Below are 24,741 nucleotides of genomic sequence, written 5' to 3'. Positions count from 1 at the left end.
AAAAAATGTTTATAAAATAAAAAAAAATATAAAAAATTCTTAAAATGAAAAAAAAAATGAAAAAATGAAAAAACCTAAAAATTGAAAAATTTTATCACTGAAGACATAAACGGAAAAAAAATGTAACAATGTCTATATGTTGAGATGTCTATGAATTCGCGTAACTCGAGATAAAAAATTTTCTTGTCGATGTTTAATCACACCACACAGACGTCATTTTTGTATACGTACGCGCGCATACTACTGCACATGTATATATATATATATATATGTATGTATATATATATATACATATATGTATGTAGAAAAACCAAACTGTATATTTACTACCTTAGACTTCGTTAAACATCTTCAATTATATGATGATGGTTTTCTTGATAAAAAGATGTATATTTTATTTTTATTTCTAAAAAACAACTGAAAAAATAATTTTCATACAAAAAGTGTTTGTTTTACACATCTCTCCGAGTTTCTCTTTCCCGTGCGATCTCCCACCAACGTTTCCCAAATCCGAACGGTCCCGAGTCCAAGTTATGCGAATTTTGTCAGCAATTACGCTAATGCGCGCGGTTTCCGAGAAATGTCGCGTATTAATTTTCGCACCGATAATGTGACGTTACACACAGAGATGGTGTATCAGGATACGACGATGACAGGAACATCGCTAATACATGTCCCAGGCATTGTCTATAATGCCTAGAGGTAGAGCACGTAGGTCGCGTGTATATATACACACACACGTGGATGTACGTCCTGTGCATCTTCGATGCCGCCACGTCCACGAATATTCAATACGTAATTCTATGCCTCTGTTGCCCGCGCGATCCGATCTGTTGCTGTTAACGATGTTACTCCTCGAGTAATCCGTACGTCGGAGCTAAATGTAAAACACAGAGATTTCCGAAAGAAGATTTACAGATCGTATAAATAATAACAATAACAATACACGTCGTTGCGACATTAATTCACACAATCTCCGTTTTATTCCGCCGCAACGGAACAAAACTTGACAAAAATATGACACGGCTCGTATTTCGCGCGCCGTAAAGCGTAACTGACGAAGATCGTCACGGCGACGACAACCGGTCCACAATTTGTTCGCTTCACGGTTTCAATGATATAATAGTTACACAGGCAATTGAGAGCGTGGGAGGGAGAGCGAGGAAAAATGTGGGGAAAATACATACCAGACAAATACACGTGAAGAGAAATATATTTTTTTTTTGTGCGACGAAATACATATATTCAAGAGAGAGATTCAAAATTCAAAATTCCTCCTTCGATTTTTCATTCTTTCGCATTTGATAGCCGTCGAAACCGGAGAATGAAATCTCTTGTTGTTATGGGGGGGAGGAGGGCGGGTAGGGAGTCCGAACTTTATTGTCGAGCGAGGTTCAATCGGATTTTATTGAAAATGAAAGGAGGTTCTCGATTGAAAAATCTTAAGCTTGTTGAATATTCAAGTTTATCGCAAAAAATATTGCAATCATCCGATCGGTCGAATTTCACGTGGCGCATATCAGCGCGATCGATTTCTCGGTCGTGTATTTACTCTTTTTCTCTCTCTCTCTCTCTCTCTCTCTCTCTCTCTCTCTCTTTCTCTACAAAAGAGAAATATTGCGTCGAAATTCCGATCATGTTTCCCCTATCTAATTATCGAAAAGTTAAACACACACACGGCGCGCGCACACGTGACTACGTCGTGTGCGAAAAGAATGTGTGTGCTCTTTTTGTATGTCCCGCGCGTCAAACCGCGAGTATTATTTCGCGAAAAACGATCAAACTCGATTATTTAACAAGGAAGATATCAATTTCGCTTCTCGCGGAACGAGACGTCGTCGGAGCTTTGACAATTCACTCGCGACCCAATAACGAACACGCGCAAGTTTCAAATTGCGATCTGTGAAATTCCGTTAAAATGACGATGTTCGTTCCTTTGCGGACGCGGAAACTATATATAGCAATATGAAAAAAAAAAAAAAAAAAAAAAACACAGTCGCCCGTCTGTTTCATATTCGTCCGCAAACATCTACAATCGTATCGCGATAACGGGCGCGATCGGTGCGCAGCACACCTTCCCGTGGGCGATAAAAATCGAGGATCCAGACATCGGCGTCAATTAATTAAAGGTAACGGGTACCCAGTTAAATGAGGATCCTCGAGGAGATCTTCTCTACGCCCGTCCGCACAATTCTCTCTCTCTCTCTCTCTCTCTTTCTCCCTCGAATCGGCGATAAAAACAAATCGATCGCCGCGCGGACGGTTAATTAGAAGCAAATAGTTACAGGCGCGGACGACTGTGATAGAACTTTGTTATCTTATCGGAGCCAATTACGCGAAGCTCTCCCTCTCGAGGGAGCGCTCAACGGCCACCGGTACCCGCGGTAATCGCGATTATTAATACCAGTAATGGCGCTTCCGGTGCTCGCGTCTCAGCCCGGTTCTCGTTTGTCCCTTAAATCTCCCGGCTTTACTATTCAGACTATCCCCTTTTGTTTCAGTTGAAACTGCAGCCGCGTTTTACTTGCGCGCTTGTTCGCAAAAAAAAAAAAAAAAAAAAAAAAAAAAAAAAAAAAAAAAAAAAAAAAAAAAAAAAAAGTTCGCAAAAAAAAAAAAAAAAAAAAAAAAACAGAAGCCCGATGACATTAACCAGAAAGATAATATATCGCGCTTGATAATCGCGTTACACATCAATTGTTTTTTAATTATTTAATACAGAAACAATCGTTTTTCAAACGATCCTTGCACCTCGCGGCGAACGTACTTTTTGTTTTTCTTCCCATCGGCGAAATTAAGCGACGAATTGAGCATTTCCGCATTAGGCTAATGAACAAGCTCGGAGTCAATTTGCGTGCGCGATCGCGATATCTGATAAACGTTTGAAAGTGCCGTTCTTAATCGGAATAATATCCGTTTCATGAGCGAGATAAGAAGCCGTTTAATATCCATGAAGGACTCGCGGCGAACTTATGCAGTTACTTATCGGAAGATAGAATGTGCATCTCTCTCTCTCTCTCTCTCTCTCGGAAACTTCGGGAATTTGTTCGGTTTATTGAGTTATACGCCCTCGAACGAAATAATGAATCTCGGCGCGATGCGCATTGTAGTTTGTTTACGTTTGCGTTTGTTTTTAATCGTGTGTCTCTCTCTCTCTCATGTAAGAAAATTATATTTATAAGTGTGTTTCTTACGAAAAATATAATAAATGTTCGGCGTGTGTGTGATGATGTACTAAGCGTGCGAAAAGTGTGCGGAGAAGAGGAGTTCAATCTCGCGCGCGCGTATACATATACATATATATATATATATATATATATACGTCTGTTATATCTCCATCAGTTCGCATACGTGTGTCCATTATATGCTCACTTGTGCGTGTGTGCGCCTCAGAATTCCTCTCATATGAAATGGCCATCACGTGACTGGATTGCGATTGCCAAACTTTGAACATCCGCGTGAAACGAGAAACGGAGAATACGACGGGGGGAGGGGGGGAAGCGCGGCAAGAGAAAAAGGAAGAGAGAGAGAGAGAGAGAGAGAGCGGGTGGTAGTGAGTAGGGGAAAGGAAAATCGACGAGATATATTCTTCGCGAATGATTTTCACTACGTACCTGATAGTTCGCGACTATGATCGACGGCTATGATAGCTGATTTATGACTGGTGTGAAAAATCCAGGCAGCTGCGCCAGGCTTCGCTCGTATGAATAACGATTCGGTAAGAATCTGATTTGGAGCGAAAGGAGCTTATCGCGCTGTATACGCGCGTATCATATATCAAGATACGCCTGACATACATTCTGACTTTTGTGGTTAAAAAAAAAATATACATATATATTGCTTTTTTTTGTACTTTTCAAACAAAGAATAGACAGAAACAAATATTTAGAAAACAATAGATTGATTTTGCGACTTGCTCGATCACGATTGAAGTTTGCTAATCGGATTGCGTGAAAAATAAAAATTTTGCACGCAAATACTTTCTCTCTTTCTCTGTCTCTCAACGGTACAATTGAAAGAGGGCTCTTTTCTGTATAATCGCGCAGATGACGATAATATCTCCGCCAATTTATCAACGCGTTGAAAGGATTCCGTCCGCGCGAGTCCCGCGATCAATCCGGGATTAATGAACGAAACTCGCGGAGGAACGAACTGCGGATTCTACCGCAAACGCGCGCGCGCGCGCGCGAGCGAGCGAGCGAGATGACCGCCACGTGATCTGATTGCAATCGGCGTGTTTTGAATGGTCATAGAAATTGAGAGCGGGTTGAGTGTAAAATCCCCGACCCGTTCGCGACGAGCACATCGCTTCTCGTGTCGAGTGTCCGTGACAGGATTTTCTCGAGAGCGGACCGCGTGTATAATCGTCAACACGCTGTGTTAAATTCCGTGAGCGCGGAATTGTCCCATATAAATGTTGTTGTTGAAAACTTTTCCGCTGTCCTGCGCGCATCACGGTGCGTTTCCATCCGGGCGGGTTTGTGTAGCCGACAGAGATGTTTAAATTATCCTGTGCTGTCCTTTGGATTATAAACGCGCCGCGGTTAATTCGAAGCGGGTGTCCGCGCTGTTCCGTCCAGTTTAGACGCAAAAAGATGCAAGTCCGAATAATTATAGAAATTTAAAAAAAATAATTACAAATTTTAGAAAACACTTTGAACGAGTTTGGGAGATTATGTTTCAACTTGAGATAACGTAAAATAACGCTTTGTATGTTTTGTTGTCATTCGGTTTAGACAACAATACAAATTGTTTATATGCGAAATTACTGTATGTGTTTTCGATAATTGTATCTTGTAGATTTAATTTCCCGAGTTGTTAAATTCGTGCGTTTTCCAAATTAGAGCGATATGAAGAGAAAGACCATTCGACTTCTTCGAGAACCAGAGTTATCTGCTTCTCAAAATGCGGAATTTACGTTAAATAGATCTGGTCACTTCTGCTAGAAATTAGGATTCGATTTTACGATTATCCTCTTCTTTGGCACAGGTGTTACCGATTTCAGTGAGATCGGAATCTGGTCTTAATGTATTCATTCTTTTCTTGTTTCCTTTCGCCCCATTTCTTTCCTCCAGTCCACAGAGATAATAGTATCGGTATCGAATCAGGCGGCATGCCAAATCGCACCCACGGGAAGATAAAGAAAAAGAGGAAGACAATCGGTCGGGAAGAGAAGAGAGAGAGATAGATGGAGAGAGAGAGAGAGGAAAAACCGTTTCGCGAGGCTTCTCGTAAAATTCCCCCGCCTTTCTTAATCACCGTTTGCTTTAATGGCGCTTTTGAGGGAAATGGAACGAGAGGAAATTGTCACGCCGGTAAGTGCCTCGATACGATCCACCGCTTTTCCCCGACTCCGACATTGATGTCGCCGCGATTCGATTTTTACACCGGCGAGTGTCATTTTTCCGTTATCGGGCCGCGGCGTTTAATGAACGCCGCGCCGGAGTATCACGTAACTGGATAATAACAATTTCCGAATTGTATGTCGAACAATAATACAGTACAAAAGTCAATTAAAAATACTATAAAAAAATCAATGGGCGATATCCAAGTAACCATAAAAATCTGCAAATTATTTTGTAGTTGATAAGCGCGTCGATGAAAAGAAAAATAAACCGAAGGATTTTTTTCGTAAGGATTCGACAACACGCGAGAATTATTTATTTCTCCGAGAATGATTCAAAATATTTGATGTGCGCACGCCTGGCGAAATACTGAAAACAAACTGTGATAAAAAAAAAAATCAACGACCATCAACAGCAACACGGAATCGCAATCTCCCGTATCCACAGAAAAACAATTCGAAAACAACGATTTCTCCAGCGCAGAAGTTATATAAGACACAAGCAAATATATTGAAAAACCCGAAAAAGGTTCCAGGAGAAAAGGTGCTTTGTGGCGCGACATTGAATGAAATTCGAAAATCGATGGGACGTGCGTGCGTCCCGTCGGAAATCGTCTCTCCCGCGATTACGTGACGCGCGTCACGCGCGCGATATTTTAATTAGCGCTAAGATAGGAGAGAACCGCACTCCGCGAAGGATCTCATTAGAGCATGAAGATAATTGACTCGGAGCACGCGCGACGTTCCGGCTCAGTTGCGTCACGTCGGTGATTTGTGTGCTTTGCGCATCTCCTCCTCTTTCCCTCGGATTTCGTGCGCGCTTACCTTCTCAGAGTCGCCAATCGTTGCTCCTGCGCCGTAATGTACCCGTTCAGCGTGTCAATCAGCACCGCTTCCGTTTCCAGCAATTCCTCCATGTCAGCCAGAGCTGTGTACAGCTCCGCCGCGACGTCGCGTGCCGTCAGCGACAGCAGAATCATCGCGACGGCAGTGATCAACAGAGTCGTCGACCCTCTCATCTTCTTGCTGCAAAACCAAATGCAGTCCAAACTGATTGAGGTATTTAACGCAACTGGTTTAGAGTTTTTTTAGGTCGTTTTACGACCTCTTCCCGTCTCGGAAAACGGGAAAATTTATTTTTATCTCAAACGATTATAAATATGTACATATAAATTATCAATTAATGAAAAAACGCAACAGCGTGAGAATAAAAAAGACAAACTACTGCTAAATTAAAAACTAAAATACAAAATTATATTGTTTTACTTTCGACAAGCTTCGTAAAATATGAATGTACGCAATTACATTAATTTGCGCCAGTTTTTTTTTTTTTTTATTATCTTTTGCACGGATTAAAATTGAACATAAAAATCTCAGCTCCATTGTCTACGCGCAATGCATTATTCAAACAATCATAACAATTTGAATAATATATTGTCTCCAGTTTAATCGCGCGTGTTCGTTCTCGCTAAAAGTTTCGTTTCAAAAGCACTAGATGTAACTAAACTGAGTTGCGCCAGAACACACTGATCCCATCTCGCGGGATCCCATTGTGTTCTCCGCAAAAGAGCGACGCGAGACCGGGGGAAGGAAAAGCGCGCGTATCGGACGATCCCCCGAAATTCTCTCACGAAAAGCAAAACTCTCTCTCTCCCCTTCCGTTCGAAAGCCGCGCGCGCCCGGGGATGATAATGTGTCGCTATCCGATGCGCGCGCCCGTGTGGATTTGCGCGCGGTCGGTGTTTGTGTTGCGAAAAGTTGTGCGACCATTCGTCGGGATTGAAGTTTGCGCTTGATCGTACAACTTACACTTGTCGAATAGACGATTTATCCCGTCACGCCGCGGGGCGAACGGATTCCGTAAACTTTTCCCACCTTTTCCATTCGCGCCGTCCCTCTTAAGCCAGCCACAAGGATGGGCGGCCTACACCCTCCGTCCCAACCCCTCGTCGCCGCGTTTCCGCGCGCCAGGCGCGCGCTCACAGCTTCCACCGTTCCACTCTGCGGCCGCGCTCAAGAGCCGTCCTCTCGTGACGAGAGGATTGAGAGAGCGAGCCGTGTCAATACTCGAATAACTCGGTGTGTCGCGACAGTCGATGCTCATTCATAGCGCGCGAACAGATTACGGGCGCTTTAAAGAGAGGTCTGAGAGACCACTCGGGAAACATTCATAAACGTTACACGTCGAGCTTTAAGCCGTCGATGATAGCGTCCTTCTGTCCCGAGAGAGCGTATAATAAATGATTCCGGAACAATTTATGCGGAGTATCTCGCGCGAGACGTTACAGACGACGTCGATCGTTACAGAGAAACCGAGGAGAGCCTCGACGAAAAAAAGATATTTGTCAGCAGGTTTTTTTTTTTTTTTTTCTTTATTATCGCGTAGGTGTTGTAAAAATATAAAAATGTTCACAACCAATATTATCAGTTTAAATTAATATACCACACCACGGGCACCAATTTCAGTAATCGAATAAGAGAGATTCATCAGATAAATTAATAACCACAATAATGAAATGTTTAATTACAATTAATTGTTTATATTATATAATTACGGTACGCGCAATAATTAACTGCTGCAAACATGCCGCCGTTATAATGTAATCCTCGCATTGAACGTATAAAGCCGTGCGGCTTTTTAAGGTCGGAGCAAAGAAACGTACATAAATACATACATACATAAATACATATATACAACTTTTGCGACGCATAATAACTCTTCTTCTTTCCGCGAGAAACAGGTGAGAAAAACGTAGTGGCAACGAAGTGACAGCGATCCTCGCTATTTTTCCGCCGCCGGCTTTTTTCGTTCATTCCTCTTTTCTGCGCCTTCCGACAACGACCCTAATTACGCGTACCGTAAATTGGCTCGTCTCCCCTCTCCGTACCCCTCTCTCATTTCTTCCCCGCCGGTAATCGAGCTTGAAACCACCTTTGAGGTGAATTCAACGTGACCGCGTTGGTCACGTGTACTCTCTCCCCGCCGACAAAAGGCACGCGCGTTTGTTGCAGCATACACTCGGTGACGACAAAGACGCCACTTTTCGAGCGCGAACGAGAAATCTCCTCCTCCTTACGGATTTTCATCGCGCGATCATTTCCCGATCTTTTCTTTTTCTTAACGTTTTATCAACTTACTTTTAGAGAGTAACTTAACCCGTGCTCTTTTTCTCTTATTATTCTTCTCGGTTTTATCCCACGCTTTTTTGTCAGATCCTCGGTATAACGCTCTTTGCGGCGGTCCTCAGATTAAAGCGCGCTTAGAGCAAGCTTCATTTTGAGGTTTTCCACTTTTTCACACGCTAGTGAAAAATTAAAATTACGAAGAAACGCGGAAAAATATTAAATGTAATTTGTGTCGCTCTTCTAAATAACTGAGATGTAAAATGAGAAACGAGAAAATGATTTCGAAAAAAATGTCGGAATTAATTAAGTAATAAAAGTGAATTTGCCGCGGAAACATTCACCCGGCGATACCGCCGTTTGTGTTTCCGCGGAAACTGAAAGTATTACAAATCTTTGCTCGTCATTGTTGCCGCGCATCTGCGACAACACACACGCACACACGCAACAATCCGCATTGCGTTTTATCATATTATAGCGGATAAACTGCCGGATAGGAAGTAAATAATTCTTTTATTACGCCGCAATAACGGCTCCCTTATATACGCGTCGTAAAAGATTATAGCTTTCCGCGGAGAAGCTATTCATCGAGATCGACGAATAAACAGAGGGAATAATTTTATATCGTGAGATTTTTCGCAAACGTCTACATGCATTTCTCGCATATTACTAAATATAAAAGACGCCGCGACAACGTGTCACAGGCAGCGACGTGGTTTTTCCTCTTTTTCTTTCTTTCTCTCTCTCTTTCTCTCTCTCGCCCGCCAGCTTTTTTTCCTACTTTCGTTCCACTCCCTTTTAAAACTTAAGTCTCTCGGTCTCTCGGACCTACGCTCGGTGCCTCGTTTTACGAGAAAGCTTTTTTCTTTCATGAGAGAGAGAGAGAGAGAGAGAGAGAGCTGCTTAATTAATGCCGATCCTTCGGCGAGATTACTAGAAGCGCGGCCGAATTTCCGCCCCGAGCGGCGCGAATTCGCAAAAATTACTTCCACTTCCGCTATCCGCAACCCGAACCCGCGAGGATTTCGCGCTAATTAGCAATTAACCAACTCCGGGGCGTCCCGCACAACGCGCGCGTGATACAATTTGCCAGCGTGTCGTCTCTCTTTGTTCATCTCTTGTTCATCGGATGCACGTGCGCGTTAACGCGCATTATTCATCGACAACGTGCGCCGTTTAGTTGGGATATTAATCAGCGATTGTTCGGAACGCGGAACGTCACCACGCGCGTGTCATTACAATGACGCAGGGGAGGGGGGGGGAGTGAAAGGAAGAGATAGAAGCAGGCGGCAGCGTGTGACGAAGAAATTCGCAATTTCACGACGGATTCTTCTCGATTGCTCTCGCGGAAAAATTCGCGGGAGCTTCTGTAAGCCGGGATTATCGCGACATCAACGCGATTTGATTGACGGTTGCGTGTGTTTGTCTTATCGGCTCTTTTTTTCACGCGAGCGTGAATATCGCTAATATAAGAAGAGCGCGCGAGCAAAAAGACGATGGCTTTGAGAGCGCGTTGCAGCTTCAAAATGGTAATTTCACGGCCTCGCGAGCATTTCGCCCGCGGCCAATTTAATTCCGGACGGATGATCGCGCCGTCTCGCTTCTCTCCACCTCTTTCCCCCCCTCCCCTCCCCGTTGCTGTCCCTTTTAGTTTTCTCCGTTTCCCGCCTTTGTCTATATCCCGGTCCGGGATGTCATCCGATTCCGCTCGTTCGAACTCGTTATATACCCCGGGCGCGACCTTGCGACTTTTCCATTGCGTTCGCTCTCTCGTTTCTTTTTCGAAGGACTCGCCTCTCTTCTCCTCGCCCGATCCTGCCGCTCTCGCGCCTCTGTACCATCGACTTTCTCGCCCCCTTTCTATTTTTTTTTTTATTCTCACACCCCCGCGCGAACGAAGCGGCGCGCTTTCTATCCCCTCGAATTATTTCGATGGAAATTGCTTCTCGTTAGTATCGATCCGCGTTTATAGTACGCGAAACTTTCCGAGAGAGTCATTAACAGAAGCGATCAAGCGTCATCTTCAATTAATATCAAAGCAGATCTCCACAGTTGGTTATTATATAAATTTCTTAGAACTTCTCATTATACATCTGCACACAAACGTACATATACATATATACATATACATATAAACGCGTAATGTCCGAGAAAAACAAACAATTTTACAAGACAGTTATTGAAACAATTCATTATTTACAAAATGACGGGCCGCGCGCCGCGAAATAAATAGTTTGCGATCGACGTCTCGATCACGAAGTTATGTCCGCCGAAAATTTCTCCCATATCCATCATTCTGTACACACCAAATCAAATTAATTTAATATCGTAGGGCTCTTATTATTCTGGTCCCGTCAGGATTCTCACGGCTCGGAATTCTAACGAGAAATTCCCTTCGACTAAAGTTCATCGATTCTATACCTCATTGAATCTACTCGTCACAGCTGAATTGGACAAATAAGTCGGGAACACACGGTGTGGATAATAACAACAACAATAATAATAATAACATTTATGGTCTTTCTCGCGTTACTTACAACTGCAAGAAAACTTTATGAAATTGTTAAATAATTCAAGTTTGTTTTTTTCTCGGAGGGAGACAAAGTTTCTTTGAACACACTTAAAGTTTGTAACTTATACATACGCCGAGTATAAATAATTATCAAACAAGATTAAATAAAAAAATTTTTTTTCTTTAGAGTTTTTTTATCGTTACACAGTTTTTTAATCGCTCGAGTCGATTTATCGAGTCCTCTCTCGACAACTGCCTTTCACCATAGGTCGAACAAGATCTCTCGAGTTACCGAGTTCTTGATAGTCGAACTAATGTATATTCCGTGAAATTTCGAAACTCGAAGCCATTGCGCCTCGATGCGTCGCGCGGTCACTTGTAAGTGCCGCGCTTGTAAGATGAGAGGCGAACTTGGCGCGCGGCGCATATCCCTCGGTAATTAAACTTAAACTTCTTGGAGAGCGATATTGTGTATGTATAGACGTTCCGGGTGGCGCGGGCGACGTATCACAGAATATTTCGTTAGTAAGTTTCGGCCTAGAGAGAGGGAAGGGTTGATTTTCCCGAGAAGTAGGAAAGTGCGACAAGCGTCACACGAACGTCAAACACGACTCCGTAAAAATCTTAGATCAAGTTCCAAACCTCGCTACTTTTAACATCCACGTAGAATATCGTGATACAGTTTTTTTTTTCAGCTACTTACATTAAAATTTTATTTTTGTACAAACGTAAAAATTATTTAATTAGATTTTCGTAAGATTAACATTTTTATCTCGTTTTAATTATCCGCATTATTGTCAAGAATAAATTAGCCATCCGGGTTTTTTTCAAAACCGTTTCGTAAATCATCCGGGAGTTTATTCGCAAAAATGCCAAGTACAAAGATTTTTATTTTTTTTTCACAAATACAATTGCTCCGCTGTCGAACGGCGTTGACATCACCGAGATATATCTGCGAAAGTTGCACGGTGCAATCGCTCGACCTGTCTTTTTCGTGTACAGTGCGTAGCTGTCGCTCGCGAATGTAAACTGGCTGTTTACACGAGCTGCGAACTAGTAGACGATGAATTATTCGCAGCCACCCACCCGGTTTTCCTATCGTGTTTGGTTCGAAACCCGCTGTCAGATATTTCCGCGTGAAAATTTTTTTCTGTGTTTTTTTGTTTTTCAATTTCTCGTTACATCGACGTTACAAAGTGGGATCGTTTAATATCGGGAAAAGACCTCCGATGAATCCAATCTGACACGAAGAAGGTAATCGAAGCGTGTCATTCCGATTAAATTAAAAAATGCGTACAGCTTAGTAACAAACTGACGGATAAAAAAATGTGAAAATATAAATCAAGAATTACCGAAGTCAAGCGAAAATTTTACGAATTATTAAAAATTAAAATATACACAACGAATGGAATATAAAATTATCGAGTAAAATATAATATTCTTGTCAACTTCAATTAACCGTGCAAAATTCAATTTGTTCGATTCAAACGCGTCTTGATCTCTAAATTTTTATTCGTACATTAAAAGCTCATATGTATGAAATATAAATTTATAATTGAAAAAATGTATAAATTATTCCAAATAATTTATACATACAGACAGCGCACACGCGTCCCCTGTAGAGAAAGAGTATATTTCATTTGCAGGATTTAATTTTACTCGGATGACGAGAGGATGAGCAAGAGAGAGTATATTGAAATAACGAATGGAACGGATGGAAAAGTGCGCATAAAAGGAGCAAGACAATACAGTCGATGGACTGCGGTTTCCGCGTTGTGTGTGTCCCTTCGTCTCCTTCCCGTGAGCTTTCAACGTTTGTTTCTCCGGAGAGGAAAAGACCCGGATGGGTATGCGCGCACACACATACACAAATACACACAGTCGTACAAGAGAGAGAGAGAGAAGAGGGACGTGGAGATCAGTTTCCAGGCTTTTTTTTCTCTCCTTCTCGGAGGTTTTCTATCGACATCCGTGAGGCTGTCCGACCCGCGGCAAAATGCCGGAACGTCCACCGGGGATGGGCTTATCGAACGCTCCGGCAACCGTTTCCCCATTTTATTTCGCGGCGAGGTTCTCGTTCTCGGATTTTTATCGCCACTCGCGCAGCTACGCGTGTCGTTTCTCTCGCGTGTTCCGCATTTCTACGACGAGAGATCTTCCAACATATTTCCTTCCCCTTTTTCCCGTCTATACGTAAATGTTACGAGCATTGAAAATCAGATGTGACGACGATCGAATCACAGTGTATCCCACTCTCTTTCTTCAACATCCGCGGTTCGCTGTCTGTCCGCGTTGTAATGCGCATCGCAAAGTTAATGGCTCGGCTCTGCTTCTTCAACTTGTGAACTTGAGAAAAACCGCGGGGAAGAAACTGCCGACTAAAAATCTTTCGCGAAATATCCATTTTTCTTCGTGTCATTTCGCTTTCCAAGTTTTCATTCGATGTCTCGACGACATCTCGAAGATAAAGAAAGTAAAAAAGAAAATAAAAAAATATTATAAAAGTAACCTCGAAGTAATTACGCGTGTTTCTCTCTGAGGTAACTTTTATCGCGCGACTCTAATGTTATCAATATTGTACCGGCTCTTGATGCGCTGAGCGAAGTGATGTGTCAGCGGAAATTTCCTAATATCTCTTTTTCCCGAGAGATGACTTTTGCGCGACCAGAACAACTCTCGCCACGGTCGAATTAAAGTTCTTCTTCTCATAAGATTCGACTCGACGCACACTGCAGATTCTAATTTTCTATTTAATTTCTGTAGGTTACGCTCAGAGCGCGATGACAAAGTTCACAGTTTGTCGAGAAGCGAAGTTCGCGCGACTCAATTTTCTTTCTTCTATTAAACTCCATAAAGTATATATACACACAGACAATGTACATACGTGCTATATATACACGTGTGTAGGAATGTGAAGACCTGATATATAGGTGTGGATCTAATCGATTCGAAAAGCGGATAAATAATTCCGTTAAACTCGCGTCAATGTTTATCTCTTTGAGACAGCGGTCGGTTTATATTGTAAATGCCTGTATGTGTATGTAAATATCGACGGACGTTGCTGACTTTCCGCGCAGTTGTTGTTTCTCTCTTTATCGTTCGACACTTGTTTTGAAACTGTCTTTTTTTTTTTTTTTTGTTTTTTGTTTCGGTTGTTTGTCAAGCGCTCTCGACGTAGAGCCGGTCCTTCGCGCGCCACGAAAAAAGGGAAGTTCGAAAAGACGTGTCGAAGTTTGAAAAGACGCGTCTCCGACGAGACACAATTTGCGACAACAGTCGGTCCGACGTATTCGAAGATATTCGTAACAAATATCACACGAAGCCTCGAAGACAGTGTGTGTGTGTGTGTGTGTGTGTGTGTGTGTGTGTGTGTGTGTGTGTGTTAAATTTTATTTTTTTCTTTTGCACATTTTCTCTTACATATATTTTTATACGATATGTACATTACGTGCTGTTTGTATCAACTTTTTCCATCGATGTTGCACGGCAACCATTAGCAGGCGAAACGCTGTCTTTTGCACGCTCGTTCGCGCGGATCTTGATTAATTAATTAACAACTCGTTAATGATTACGAATCTCGCAAATTGAGAAAAGAATTTTCGACTCGGTATAACCTTCCTCGCGAGATACGATTGTTACAGGATATCTCGTATATACACGATTCTCCCCGAAGCTTTATGAAATAAATTGCGCAACAACGTTCATTATTTACAATTTTACATCGCAAAGAAATTATGACGTCTGAACAAAAACATCGAAAAACAAAACCAAGCGTAAGATTACGTTGTGCGAGTTTGATATCCGAACGGAAACTGAATAATTCACAAGTGTAAAATGATCCGAGAGAAAATTGTAATTGGCCGCCATTGTTTCTGCGATATTTTCTCGGTTTTCCTCTTTTTTGTCATGTGCCACGTCGTGCTCTTTTCGCTTCTTTAAATTACAGAGAACGCGCGCGCGCACGCAAAGACGTGTACTTTAACGTACTTCGTATAAAAGTAATTGATTTCATCTGTTTTCGCGGTGTTTTGTTGCATGCTTTTATTCCGTCGAATAAAAGCACCTTTTCCTTCCCCGTTACTCTGTGCTCTTATGTCCTGCACTCTTTAAATTAAAGAGGATGTGCGCCGAATGAGTGTCACCTTTCTCGCACACCCAGGGGTTTTCGCGTCTCCACTTTTCAATTAAATCACGTAAAAGGATCGTCAACACAAAACGGAACAGAAACGAGGGAGATTTAAAATCAAATTACTTTTCAGAACGTTGTCATCAGTATAACGCAAAAATATATCAAATAAAATATATCGCGCACACACGTTCCGCATTGTCGGAACAATCACAAATACGAGAGATGTCAGAAATAACGAATGAAAATCAAACTCGAAAAACAGAGAGAGAAAAAAGTGAAATCTCACGTGACTTCAGTCACGTGACTTTCTTTCGCGACTTCGTTGCGCGTGAACTTGGCGCGAGGTATTACCCGTGCCTCTTGATAATGTGTGTAAATAAAGCAACAACAAGAATAACAATTGTACATAAACATTGCGCGCTCCGGCAAGATAAAAAAATATCGCGCGCGCGCGCGCGCGTTTTGTGCAATCAACAACATAACGCATAATTTTAAAACTAATATTAATATACGTAAATTTTATCTGCGCAATGCGGAAGCAAATAACAAGATTATAAAATTAAGCTATAATTCGCGACAGTTTTTTTTTTATGAAAAAAATGTGCACCACTCACCGAATTTATTAGTGATCACGAAAAAAAATTACAAGCGTTGAATAAAACACGCGCGCTTGTTTTTTATTTATTTATTTATTTTTTTTTTATCGCTTTTCTCTCCGTGTCTTGCTGATACATTACGTAATTAAATGTACTTTAATCACGCAACATGCAAATTTACTACAATATTTTCACTCTCGCAAATCTATGCGGGACTATAAAAGCGCTCGCTCTTGCGTAATTCGCGAGATTTGAAACAGTGCGTGAATCCTGCACAAGGTGTGCGCTACGAACGTGCGCGCGCGCGCGTCGCGCTGTTCTCTCCGCGAAATTTCACAGCGTGCGTAACAGACTTCCGCCCGGCGGAAATGCTCGATGCATCGGCTTCATTCCGGATTCATTCGGAAAATGAATTTTAGATTACAAGCACGAGCTGCATATTCGCGGTTGCACCTGTGCAACCCCTCGTCGTTCTCTCTCTCTCTCTCTCTTTCTGTCTTTCTCACCGCGACGCAAAACCGCGCCGTTCGTAATTCGTAGAGCGCGCGCGGCGACGGCAGGGCACATTGCTCACATACACGTTTAAATAAATAAGCAAATAAATGAACAAACAAAGCCCGAGAATTGCAAGTTCCACGTCATTCTGTTGAATGCTCGCTCGAGCACGCGCCGCATGCGCGGGCGCAGTTTATTATTGCATTTAACCCACTAATGCATCGCGTTGCTCTCTCTCTCTCTCTTTCTCTCTCCCTCCGATTGACGTACCGAAATTCAATAAACGGTTTATTGATGAAATCGGATATGGTAAAACGTATAGTCCTTCTACTAGGCAAAATGACCGATTCGACGGGTAACAATTAAGGCAAATGTTTCAATAATTCCGTTGGGTGAAACGCGAACTCGATATGTATGCGCGGCATTAATGCATTTCACCATTGAATCCTCCAGGCCAAGGATCGGACTAGCGAAGAGACCGATTTAATCAGCTGTTCGCGGTCGACTAATGCGAGTCGACGAGATGCGCGCGCGTCATCGAGTTGCGACCGGCAAAATAATCAGATGATGATCCTAGCAGCGTGGTAGCGGGATTTGCCAGCGATGCGCCGCTACAGCTCGAGGCGTCGTTTATAAACGCGCACTTCCCCGGGTTTCTCCGGCCGCTGGTTTATTATGTCCTTCCTTTGTACCATTATGCTCCGCCGCCGCCCATTTGTCACCGACCTGGTCTCACGTATTATGCGTATGCCGCGTAATGTAGTGCATCGTGGAGAGAGAGAGAGAGAGAGAGACACCAAGCTGTCTCTATATTATATACCTACGTTTATCACGGGAATAACTCCGCGTATACAGCGTTGATTTAACGTGCAAAACTTTTAATATAAATGTGAAACCGAGAGAAAACGCGCGCCGAGAGCAAGCGCCATGCGCTCTTTTTCTCGCGCATTGTGCGCCCTGTGTTTCTTTTTCTCGTCGTTTCATTTCCGGATTCCGCCCGACATTAATTAACATCCACTTTTCGGCGAGTCTTTTGCATTTTTACGATTGGCCGCTGGAACGAACGTGTGTGCGCACGCGCGCGCGTGGAGTTGTGGCGCGCCGCGCTCTATGTAAATTCAATTCACGAGATGCTTATGCATTTCACGACCTCCGACTCCCGGGAAATAGGAATGACGCTAATAGTGACGGCATTATGCCGTTTTCCCGGCATTTTATTACAGCCGCGGTGACGACCTTCTCGAGGAATATTTCCGCACCGGTTGAGAGTGCATTGTGTTATCCGATATCGAAAAAATAGAATTTTATCACACACACACACACACGAGTTAATTTACGTTGGTTTTGCACTTTTTGTTTCTGCGGTTTGTTGATGAAAAAAAAAAAAAAGAAAAAACTAGAAGCAGCATTGCGAATAATTCGACGATTTATCGACAAATCAATTAGAAACCGATACAGAGCGGCAGAGGGAACGTGGCGTGATTGTTTTTCAATCCACATGTAAGTTCATCGAAGCGGATTCTGCGGATCGAAATTATGCGGAGCGCGATAGATTTGAGTTAAATGCGCCGTGCAGGCACGCGACGGCGAACTTATTCAGAACCGTCATTATGTCGCGATAAAGCGGGCTCCCTCCCGGGTGGGGGGCCGTCGTCGTTGCGGTCGCCGATTCGCGGTCGATTCAACCGGTGCTGAAATTGCAAAACCATCATCGTCATCGTCAGCGGCGCGGCGACGGCGAAATAGCGAACCCGTCGGCGCGAAAATCGGAAACGTCCCCGATTCGGCGTGAACCGAGAGAGAGAGAGAAATGCTAATCTCGCGATTTGTAGCGCACGAGACGACGCGAAATCACCGATGCACGACATGCGGCCATAATTATCGTTTGCTGGCGAACGTGTAACGGCTAAATGCGCAACCGGAAGGTTCAGAGTGTATGTCACCCCGGCGAGTGGCAGATATGCGCGCCTTCCTCCGACCAAAAACAAGCCAGCCAGCGTCGCGCGAGCCAGCTGCATAATGTAGAGGATTCTTGTAATATTCACCGTCCCGATGCCAAACGATGTCGACCCGAGCGCGACCTCGTATAAACTTCGAAATATCACGACTGACCGCACTCTTAAATCGAAAACAACAGCGAAGTTTACTAGTAAAATTTAAATCCTTTTTTAAAATAATTATATAAATGGCTATTGTTTTTTTTAAATCTATCTAACAAATGTATATCTATCCAATTCAATCTAATTCGAGAGTCTATACATATATATATATTGGATACTTGGTTTGGATCTCGATATTCCTTTGTGAAATTTATTTAAATTGTTTTTCTTTTTTTAATCACACTTTTTCGTTAAGTAACTTTTATTAATTTGTCGCGCTATATACGTATGTAAAAGAAATTGTAAATTAATTAGAAACGCGTTAGAGAAGAAAAAATGAAATACGTTTCGTAATAAATTTGAAGAGTACACGAAATATTTTGACGAAGGCTGTGAGAGAGACATAGGCTGCGGCGGATGTTGGACGCGGGAGAAAAGTAGCTTACTCGAGAGTTTATACACCATAAGCCGGGAGTCTACACGACGGAGGATTATTTTTGGACATTCTACTGTTTTTTATTTTTTATTTTTTTTTCGCGAGGAGTTTAGGTAGAAGCAACAGCGCGGAGACGAGTAAGAGGCTTCAAAATTGTGAAGTTATTTTTTAGAATCTTCTCAGAATTTTTTCAACTCAGAAAGAAAAGAAAAGAGAGAGGGGAGAAGAGTATATTAACCCTAAGGAATTCCGACGCACTTCGGAATGCCTTCAACGCGGCTTATTAAATTTCCAAACTACTTTCATACGCGCGCGTTTACCGCATAATTTTTTCCTCATAAAGTATTTCCTATATAAAGACCGACCGCCCCCAAAGAATTCGATTAATCGAGGAACTGATATATCGTGTATACGCGCTCAAGAGGGATGCCAATTGCGCGGACTTGCGAAAAGCAAATATATGTTTCCCTTGCAAAGGGAACGCGCGCTGTGCGTGAGTCCGTTTTCCGGCCAATTTGACGCTACGTAAAATTGCTGGATATGCGATTTTGGACCAAGTCACGCGTGTAGCGTATCAGCGATGGATTCGCTGATTGCGTCTGTACTCTGTTTTTGGTTGATGCCACATCGGACTGATTGGTGTCAGGTGCGGTCGCGAAGTCGCGCGAAAATCGACGAGAAGAAATCGGCAGAAGAAACGAGAGGAGCACAAACACAACCGCGAGAGCTGAAGGAAAAATATCGAAGCGAAATGAGGGAAAATATAAAAGCCGTTGGCGAAAAGCTTTAAACGCGTCGCACGGTTCTGCCGGCTTCGGTCGTCGGGTACTCCCGTAATCGCCTCCGTGAGGAAGCGTTCGTTTCCGGTTTACGAACCCTCTCGCCTCGACTTTCCTCTTATTTCCACAGGTTTTTCGCGCCTTTACCTGTCGCTTTCCCTCCCCCCGACCGACCGACGACAGACGGGGAATGATAAAAGCGTTCGACGACGTGGAAATGCATCGGAGGATGGAGAGGCGAAAAAGCGCGAGAGAATTATTGCCGCTCGCGAACATACCGTCCCTCAAAGCAGCTTAGACAAACAGAATTAACACGCGCGACATGCAAACGCCTCGCGACACGATGACAAACTGTGTATGTCGTCACTGCTTTCGAACTTAACGCGACACGAAGATACATAGCGCGGAAATAAGAAATTTTGAACACTTCCACTTCGTTCCGTGTCACGTAAATTTGTCTTTCTTTTAGACAGAGTCGCTCGTTTCGGATGTTAAACCGTCCAGAAATCGAGCCCGGCAGTTCTTTTCCGAAATAATGAGATACAATATACGACATGTGTGTTTCCGACGAGAGAGAGCTCAGGGAACTTCAATTTTAATCATCAAAGAAAACTTGTGAAAATTTCAGAGTTGACACAATTTGTCGTGCGCGCGCGCGCGCACAAACAAAATAAACGACACAGACACTCGCGCGTCGTCTCGTTCTAATATTCACGAATAAATCCCTAAAAAACACGTGCGCGAAAACACAAAACACCTTTCAGTTCGGTATACATAAAATAAAAAATATTTGCGCATATCTCCATATTTTATTCACGTGAGAACATTCTTTGCTTCGTGTTGTGTAAAATCGAGTTTTATGCGCGCGCGCGTAATGAATTTATAAACTCGCCGATACAAAAAGCGACCGACAATTCATCTCCATTCATTTGTAATGTCAAAAATCGCCATCGTTATTTCACGTTACATATATATAAAAAGTTTTTTATTTTTTTTTTTTGCAAAAATGTGAACGAAAAACTCTTCTCAAATCTCCTGTTCTAAACGCGCGTCCGTAAATTTTATGTAATTTTAATCATCTCCGATATATATCGAATATACACGCGGCTTCGAGGCTACAACACAACGCGCACGACAAGCGATTATCTCGACCCGAATATTATTTGTCGACGCGCGGAGCACGCACTTTGCCGCGTGGCGAATATCTCCCATCAAAGCTTGTAAAATGCACAATCTCCCGGGTTACAATCTGCGACGCTTTCTGCGGGACGCGAATCTTTTATTCGCGTCGTCGCATTCTCCCTACCTCCCGTTCCTCTTCCACTTAATTCGCGCGCCATTTAAAACTCGGCATGATTTCTGCCGGTCTTTAAAGCGACATTACCATCGCGGAGAACGGTGGAAAGAAGGGAGCGGAGGGGGCACGAGGCGGAGGGAAGTGAGAATTTGGCATAATGTATCGCCCGGCCACCGGAGAAATGTATTATTCATCGCTATGACTGCTTATGTCTCTTCCGTCCCCGCGACTCTGTGTCCTCTCTCTCTATCTATCTATCTCTCTCTCTCCTAGCGCATTCAAATGTCGCTGCTAACTTCGCCACTCGCATTCTGCCCGCTGTACTTCGTTCGCCTCCTTGTTTCTACTTTTTTTTTTTTTTTTTTTCCATCTTATACACGTCCCTCCCTCAAATGTTTTTTCATAAGAAGCATATTTTCGACGTATAAAGGCGAATGTATTCAATCCCCGAGCGCGAATTTTCACACTTCTTCCAAGACGTCTTCCCGCGAGATCCGCTTGAATATCTCAGCGTTTCATTAAACTTCGTTTGTCGAACGTTTGCTCGTATTTTTAATTCACAGAGAGAAAGCACAGGGCGGGGGTAGAGAAAAGAGAGAAGTTTTTTCCGCGCGGGGAATAAAAATGTTTGTAAAAGCGTTTGATAAAGAAAGAACACGTTTTGAGCGAGAGGTTCGGAAATAAATTCGCGCTTTAAAAGGGTTATCAAACCCCGGCGAGAAGCTCGAACACGCCGATAGTTTCTTCCCGCGCGATTTTATCGAGCACGCTCGCTGCGGATATGGACATTCTGTATTACGTGACGCGGACAGGTACACAATTTAAGAATATTACGACACTCAGTGGCTCTATTCGCGTCCCGGCTTCGACATCGCGATGTATAACCTCCCCGCTGACAGACAGCTCCGGTCTGTCTCTCCGTCTCCATTCCGCTTTCTCACCTTCGTCCTCCTCCTTTTCCTCCTGTCTTCTTTTCGCCGCTTTGACGTGTGTCGCAAATGCATTCCTGAAAAGCCCGCAGCAGCCGTTCGGCGACGCGTGACGTGTGACGAATTCGCGAGAAAGCGCGTCGTCTTTCGGCCGAGACGAGGCTGCGCTCGAGAGAAGAGAAAAAAAAGCCGAGAAATAAAAGGGGAGGAAAAATACCGCGAGCGCGCGCGAGGGCGGAACGATGCACGCGCGGTGATTCCGCACGTAGGCGGTGTACGTGGCGAGAATTCGCGCGATTTTTTTCGCGAGGGAGAAGAACGCTCACCGACCGAAAGACGCGACGCTTTCTTCTGCGTCGCTGATATCCCGGCGGTGAGAGATACACGCGGAAATATACCACCATGCGGTGGTTCCTTTTTTGTCAAGTCGGAACGCCGTAATATTGCGCTGTATGGAAAGCGTTTTGCGCTACGACGACGACGACAACGACGACGACGACGACGACGACGACGACGACGACGTCCTTTCGATTCACGCTGCGACTTGCGGACGTTTATTAAAGTCAGAAGGTGTTGTGATAAATTGTCAGAGGGTGTTATGACAAAGACGTATATATACGCTCGATTGACAGTCATTTCAAAATAACTTGAGAAATGAAGTTCTCCGTTTGAAGTCTCGTTTGACGTCGAGAGTTACGTTAATACAGTGTTTTTGCAAGTGAGAAATAAAAATAAAACTATTGTACACACACTTAAATGGTGAATTATTTCTCGAGAAAGAGAGAGAGAAGGAAAATCGTCGAGAGACGAGTCAAAAGCAGAGAAAAGTTCACGTCAACGAGTCTCGCGACTTTTAAGTTCGCGTAAACAACTTTTCCATCAAATCGTTCTGGTTCGACAGACTCGCAAAATGCTCCACGCTTCCGTTATCAAGTCGAGATATCACGCGGAAACCGTAATCTAACTTTTGCTTGATTTTGAAGCGGTCGGACACAGTGTGTCGCCGCTGTGCAACATTTCAACGTTTTAAGTTGTCGTTTACACAACTTAAATTATTTTGCAAACGTTAAAACCTTGAATTGATATCGGAGTTTACAAGAACTCGTTTTAAAAAAAGTTTGTCGAAAAATATAATTTTCCGTCGCTTCTGACTTTTACTTGTTTCTAACTTTTGTAATATTTTGTGTTCTGATATTTTGTGTTTCAAACAATATGTAGATCTCTCTCTCGTATGTGAAAAAAAAAAAAAAAACAATTTCTTATATTTTCAATCTCAAAATACATTTCGCTCGTCACATCCGAGCGTGTCTCTCGAATAAACACGATAACGTTTTTAAACGCACCTTCCACATTGCGCACAATCAAAATCAATACGTACAAAATATAAATAAATACATCAAATCAAACTGCGTATCGTCTCAAGTTGTTTCACAAAATAACTCCAACGTGGGAGTTTTTCAGAAAGTTGTTCAAAGGTGTTCGGCAATACAAGAGACTGTGTAATAGCGTGACACAATGACCGCCGTGTTCGTTTTCCTCTCTATCTTTCTCTCTCTCTCTCTCTCTCTCTCTCTCTCTTTCCGGTTTTCCCATCTTCGCGCGCCGCGGCAACTTTGGCACGCGAAGGAAGGCAGAGCCGCGCGCGTCTCGCCCGCGTCGAGAGATAAAAAGTTTCGGACTAGTCATTGTCAGGAAATAAAATTAACCCGCCCTGTCCGTCCCTCTCGCGGTTCACTTTGTTTGTGGATTTTAATGTCCGTTAACGTGGATATATTGCGGCGGTAGCGGCATCGTGCCGCTGCAATAACTCAAAGAAAAGCGGGAGGCGGCAAGAAAAAAAAAAAAGAAAGAAAGGAAGACCAGGAGAACAAGAGAGCGAGAAGACCGGTAGACCCCAAGAGATAATGAAAAATATACAGTCCGCGCGCGCTTTTATCCGGCGCGTAAATGCAACCGGGGTTGCCGACTCGCGCGCGAATCGCCGACGCGCCGTTCGTGCTTTATCCGAGGGATAGCCTCCGACATCCCGCGTATTTGCGCCGTAATTCGCGCGCTGGCTCGTCCGCGAATTCTAATTTACGGAATTTCCAGCATGTCGAATAAACGCATAAAACGCGCAAACTACGTACGCCGTCTATGGGTATATTATCGACGCGCAGCGACCGTGAAAAACGCGTAGTATCAATTTGCAGCGCGAAATTTTCAAAAAAAAAAAAACAATTTTGCGGTCTCCGCGCACGATGTCATTTGTCACTAATGTAATGTAATACTTCCGCGCGATGAAAATAATTTCTTCCACATCTGCTTGAATTTACGCGCCGCGCCGAGAAGAACCGGGGAAAAAACAGAGTGCGTATAATATCAAAAACACTCACAAAACGCATCGCAATAACATAAAATCGTGTCTCAATATATTTTCCAACGTAAAAGTATAAGCGGAGATCACGTTTTAATCTAAGTTTTACAAAGTACTCCCCTCTCTCTCTCTCTCTTTCAAGAACATAAAAAGGATAAGAAAAAAACAGTTTGAAAAATCGAATCAAAACACAGAGAAAGAGAGAGAGAGAGAGATGCGCAGCTGCGCGTGTTACCCGGTAAACTGTCAATTAATACAAGTTTGATGAAACTTATGTAAACAAAAAAGGCGTGAGACTTTTCCGGATTTTTTTTTTTTGTTTTTGCCGATGCGGCGTTGGTTTATCTGACTACGTGTCGGAAGTTGAAAACGGCGGCGGTCGCAGTTGTATAAACGGAAAAATTTATCGTTTTGTGACCGAATCGTAGACCGAAAGTCTACGTGCGTCGACATGCTGGAACTGACACAAAACCGATATATACGATCCGCCGGCATTCTACGTCTACATATACGTAGTGAACCAGCTTACAACGACCATTATCGCCACACACGTGGATATATACACAGTTTGTCCGGAAAGTTCCCGGACTACGTGAATTAAAAATCGAAAATGAAAGATATGGTTTATTAAACAAGTTTACACTTCAAG

At 43.2% G+C, this 24,741-nt stretch overlaps 1 protein-coding gene across 2 annotated transcripts in view; it reads right to left on the bottom strand.

The window, feature by feature from the left end:
- LOC109852101 (prolyl 4-hydroxylase subunit alpha-2) overlaps positions 1-24,741 on the bottom strand; it is an 88,036-nt gene that overhangs the window by 14,977 nt on the left and 48,318 nt on the right. For both annotated transcript variants that reach the window (XM_020422939.1, XM_020422940.1), the window contains one exon: positions 6,167-6,367. In XM_020422939.1, coding sequence (XP_020278528.1) covers positions 6,167-6,360 — 194 coding nt within the window. In that variant the 5' untranslated portion in view covers positions 6,361-6,367. The remainder of the gene's footprint in view (positions 1-6,166; positions 6,368-24,741) is intronic.

This window comes from Pseudomyrmex gracilis, unplaced genomic scaffold (genome assembly GCF_002006095.1).
Source record: "Pseudomyrmex gracilis isolate BER0280 unplaced genomic scaffold, ASM200609v1 scaffold_24, whole genome shotgun sequence".
In the NCBI taxonomy this organism is placed as follows: domain Eukaryota; kingdom Metazoa; phylum Arthropoda; class Insecta; order Hymenoptera; family Formicidae; genus Pseudomyrmex; species Pseudomyrmex gracilis.
This window is presented reverse-complemented; position numbering and strand designations above follow the sequence as displayed.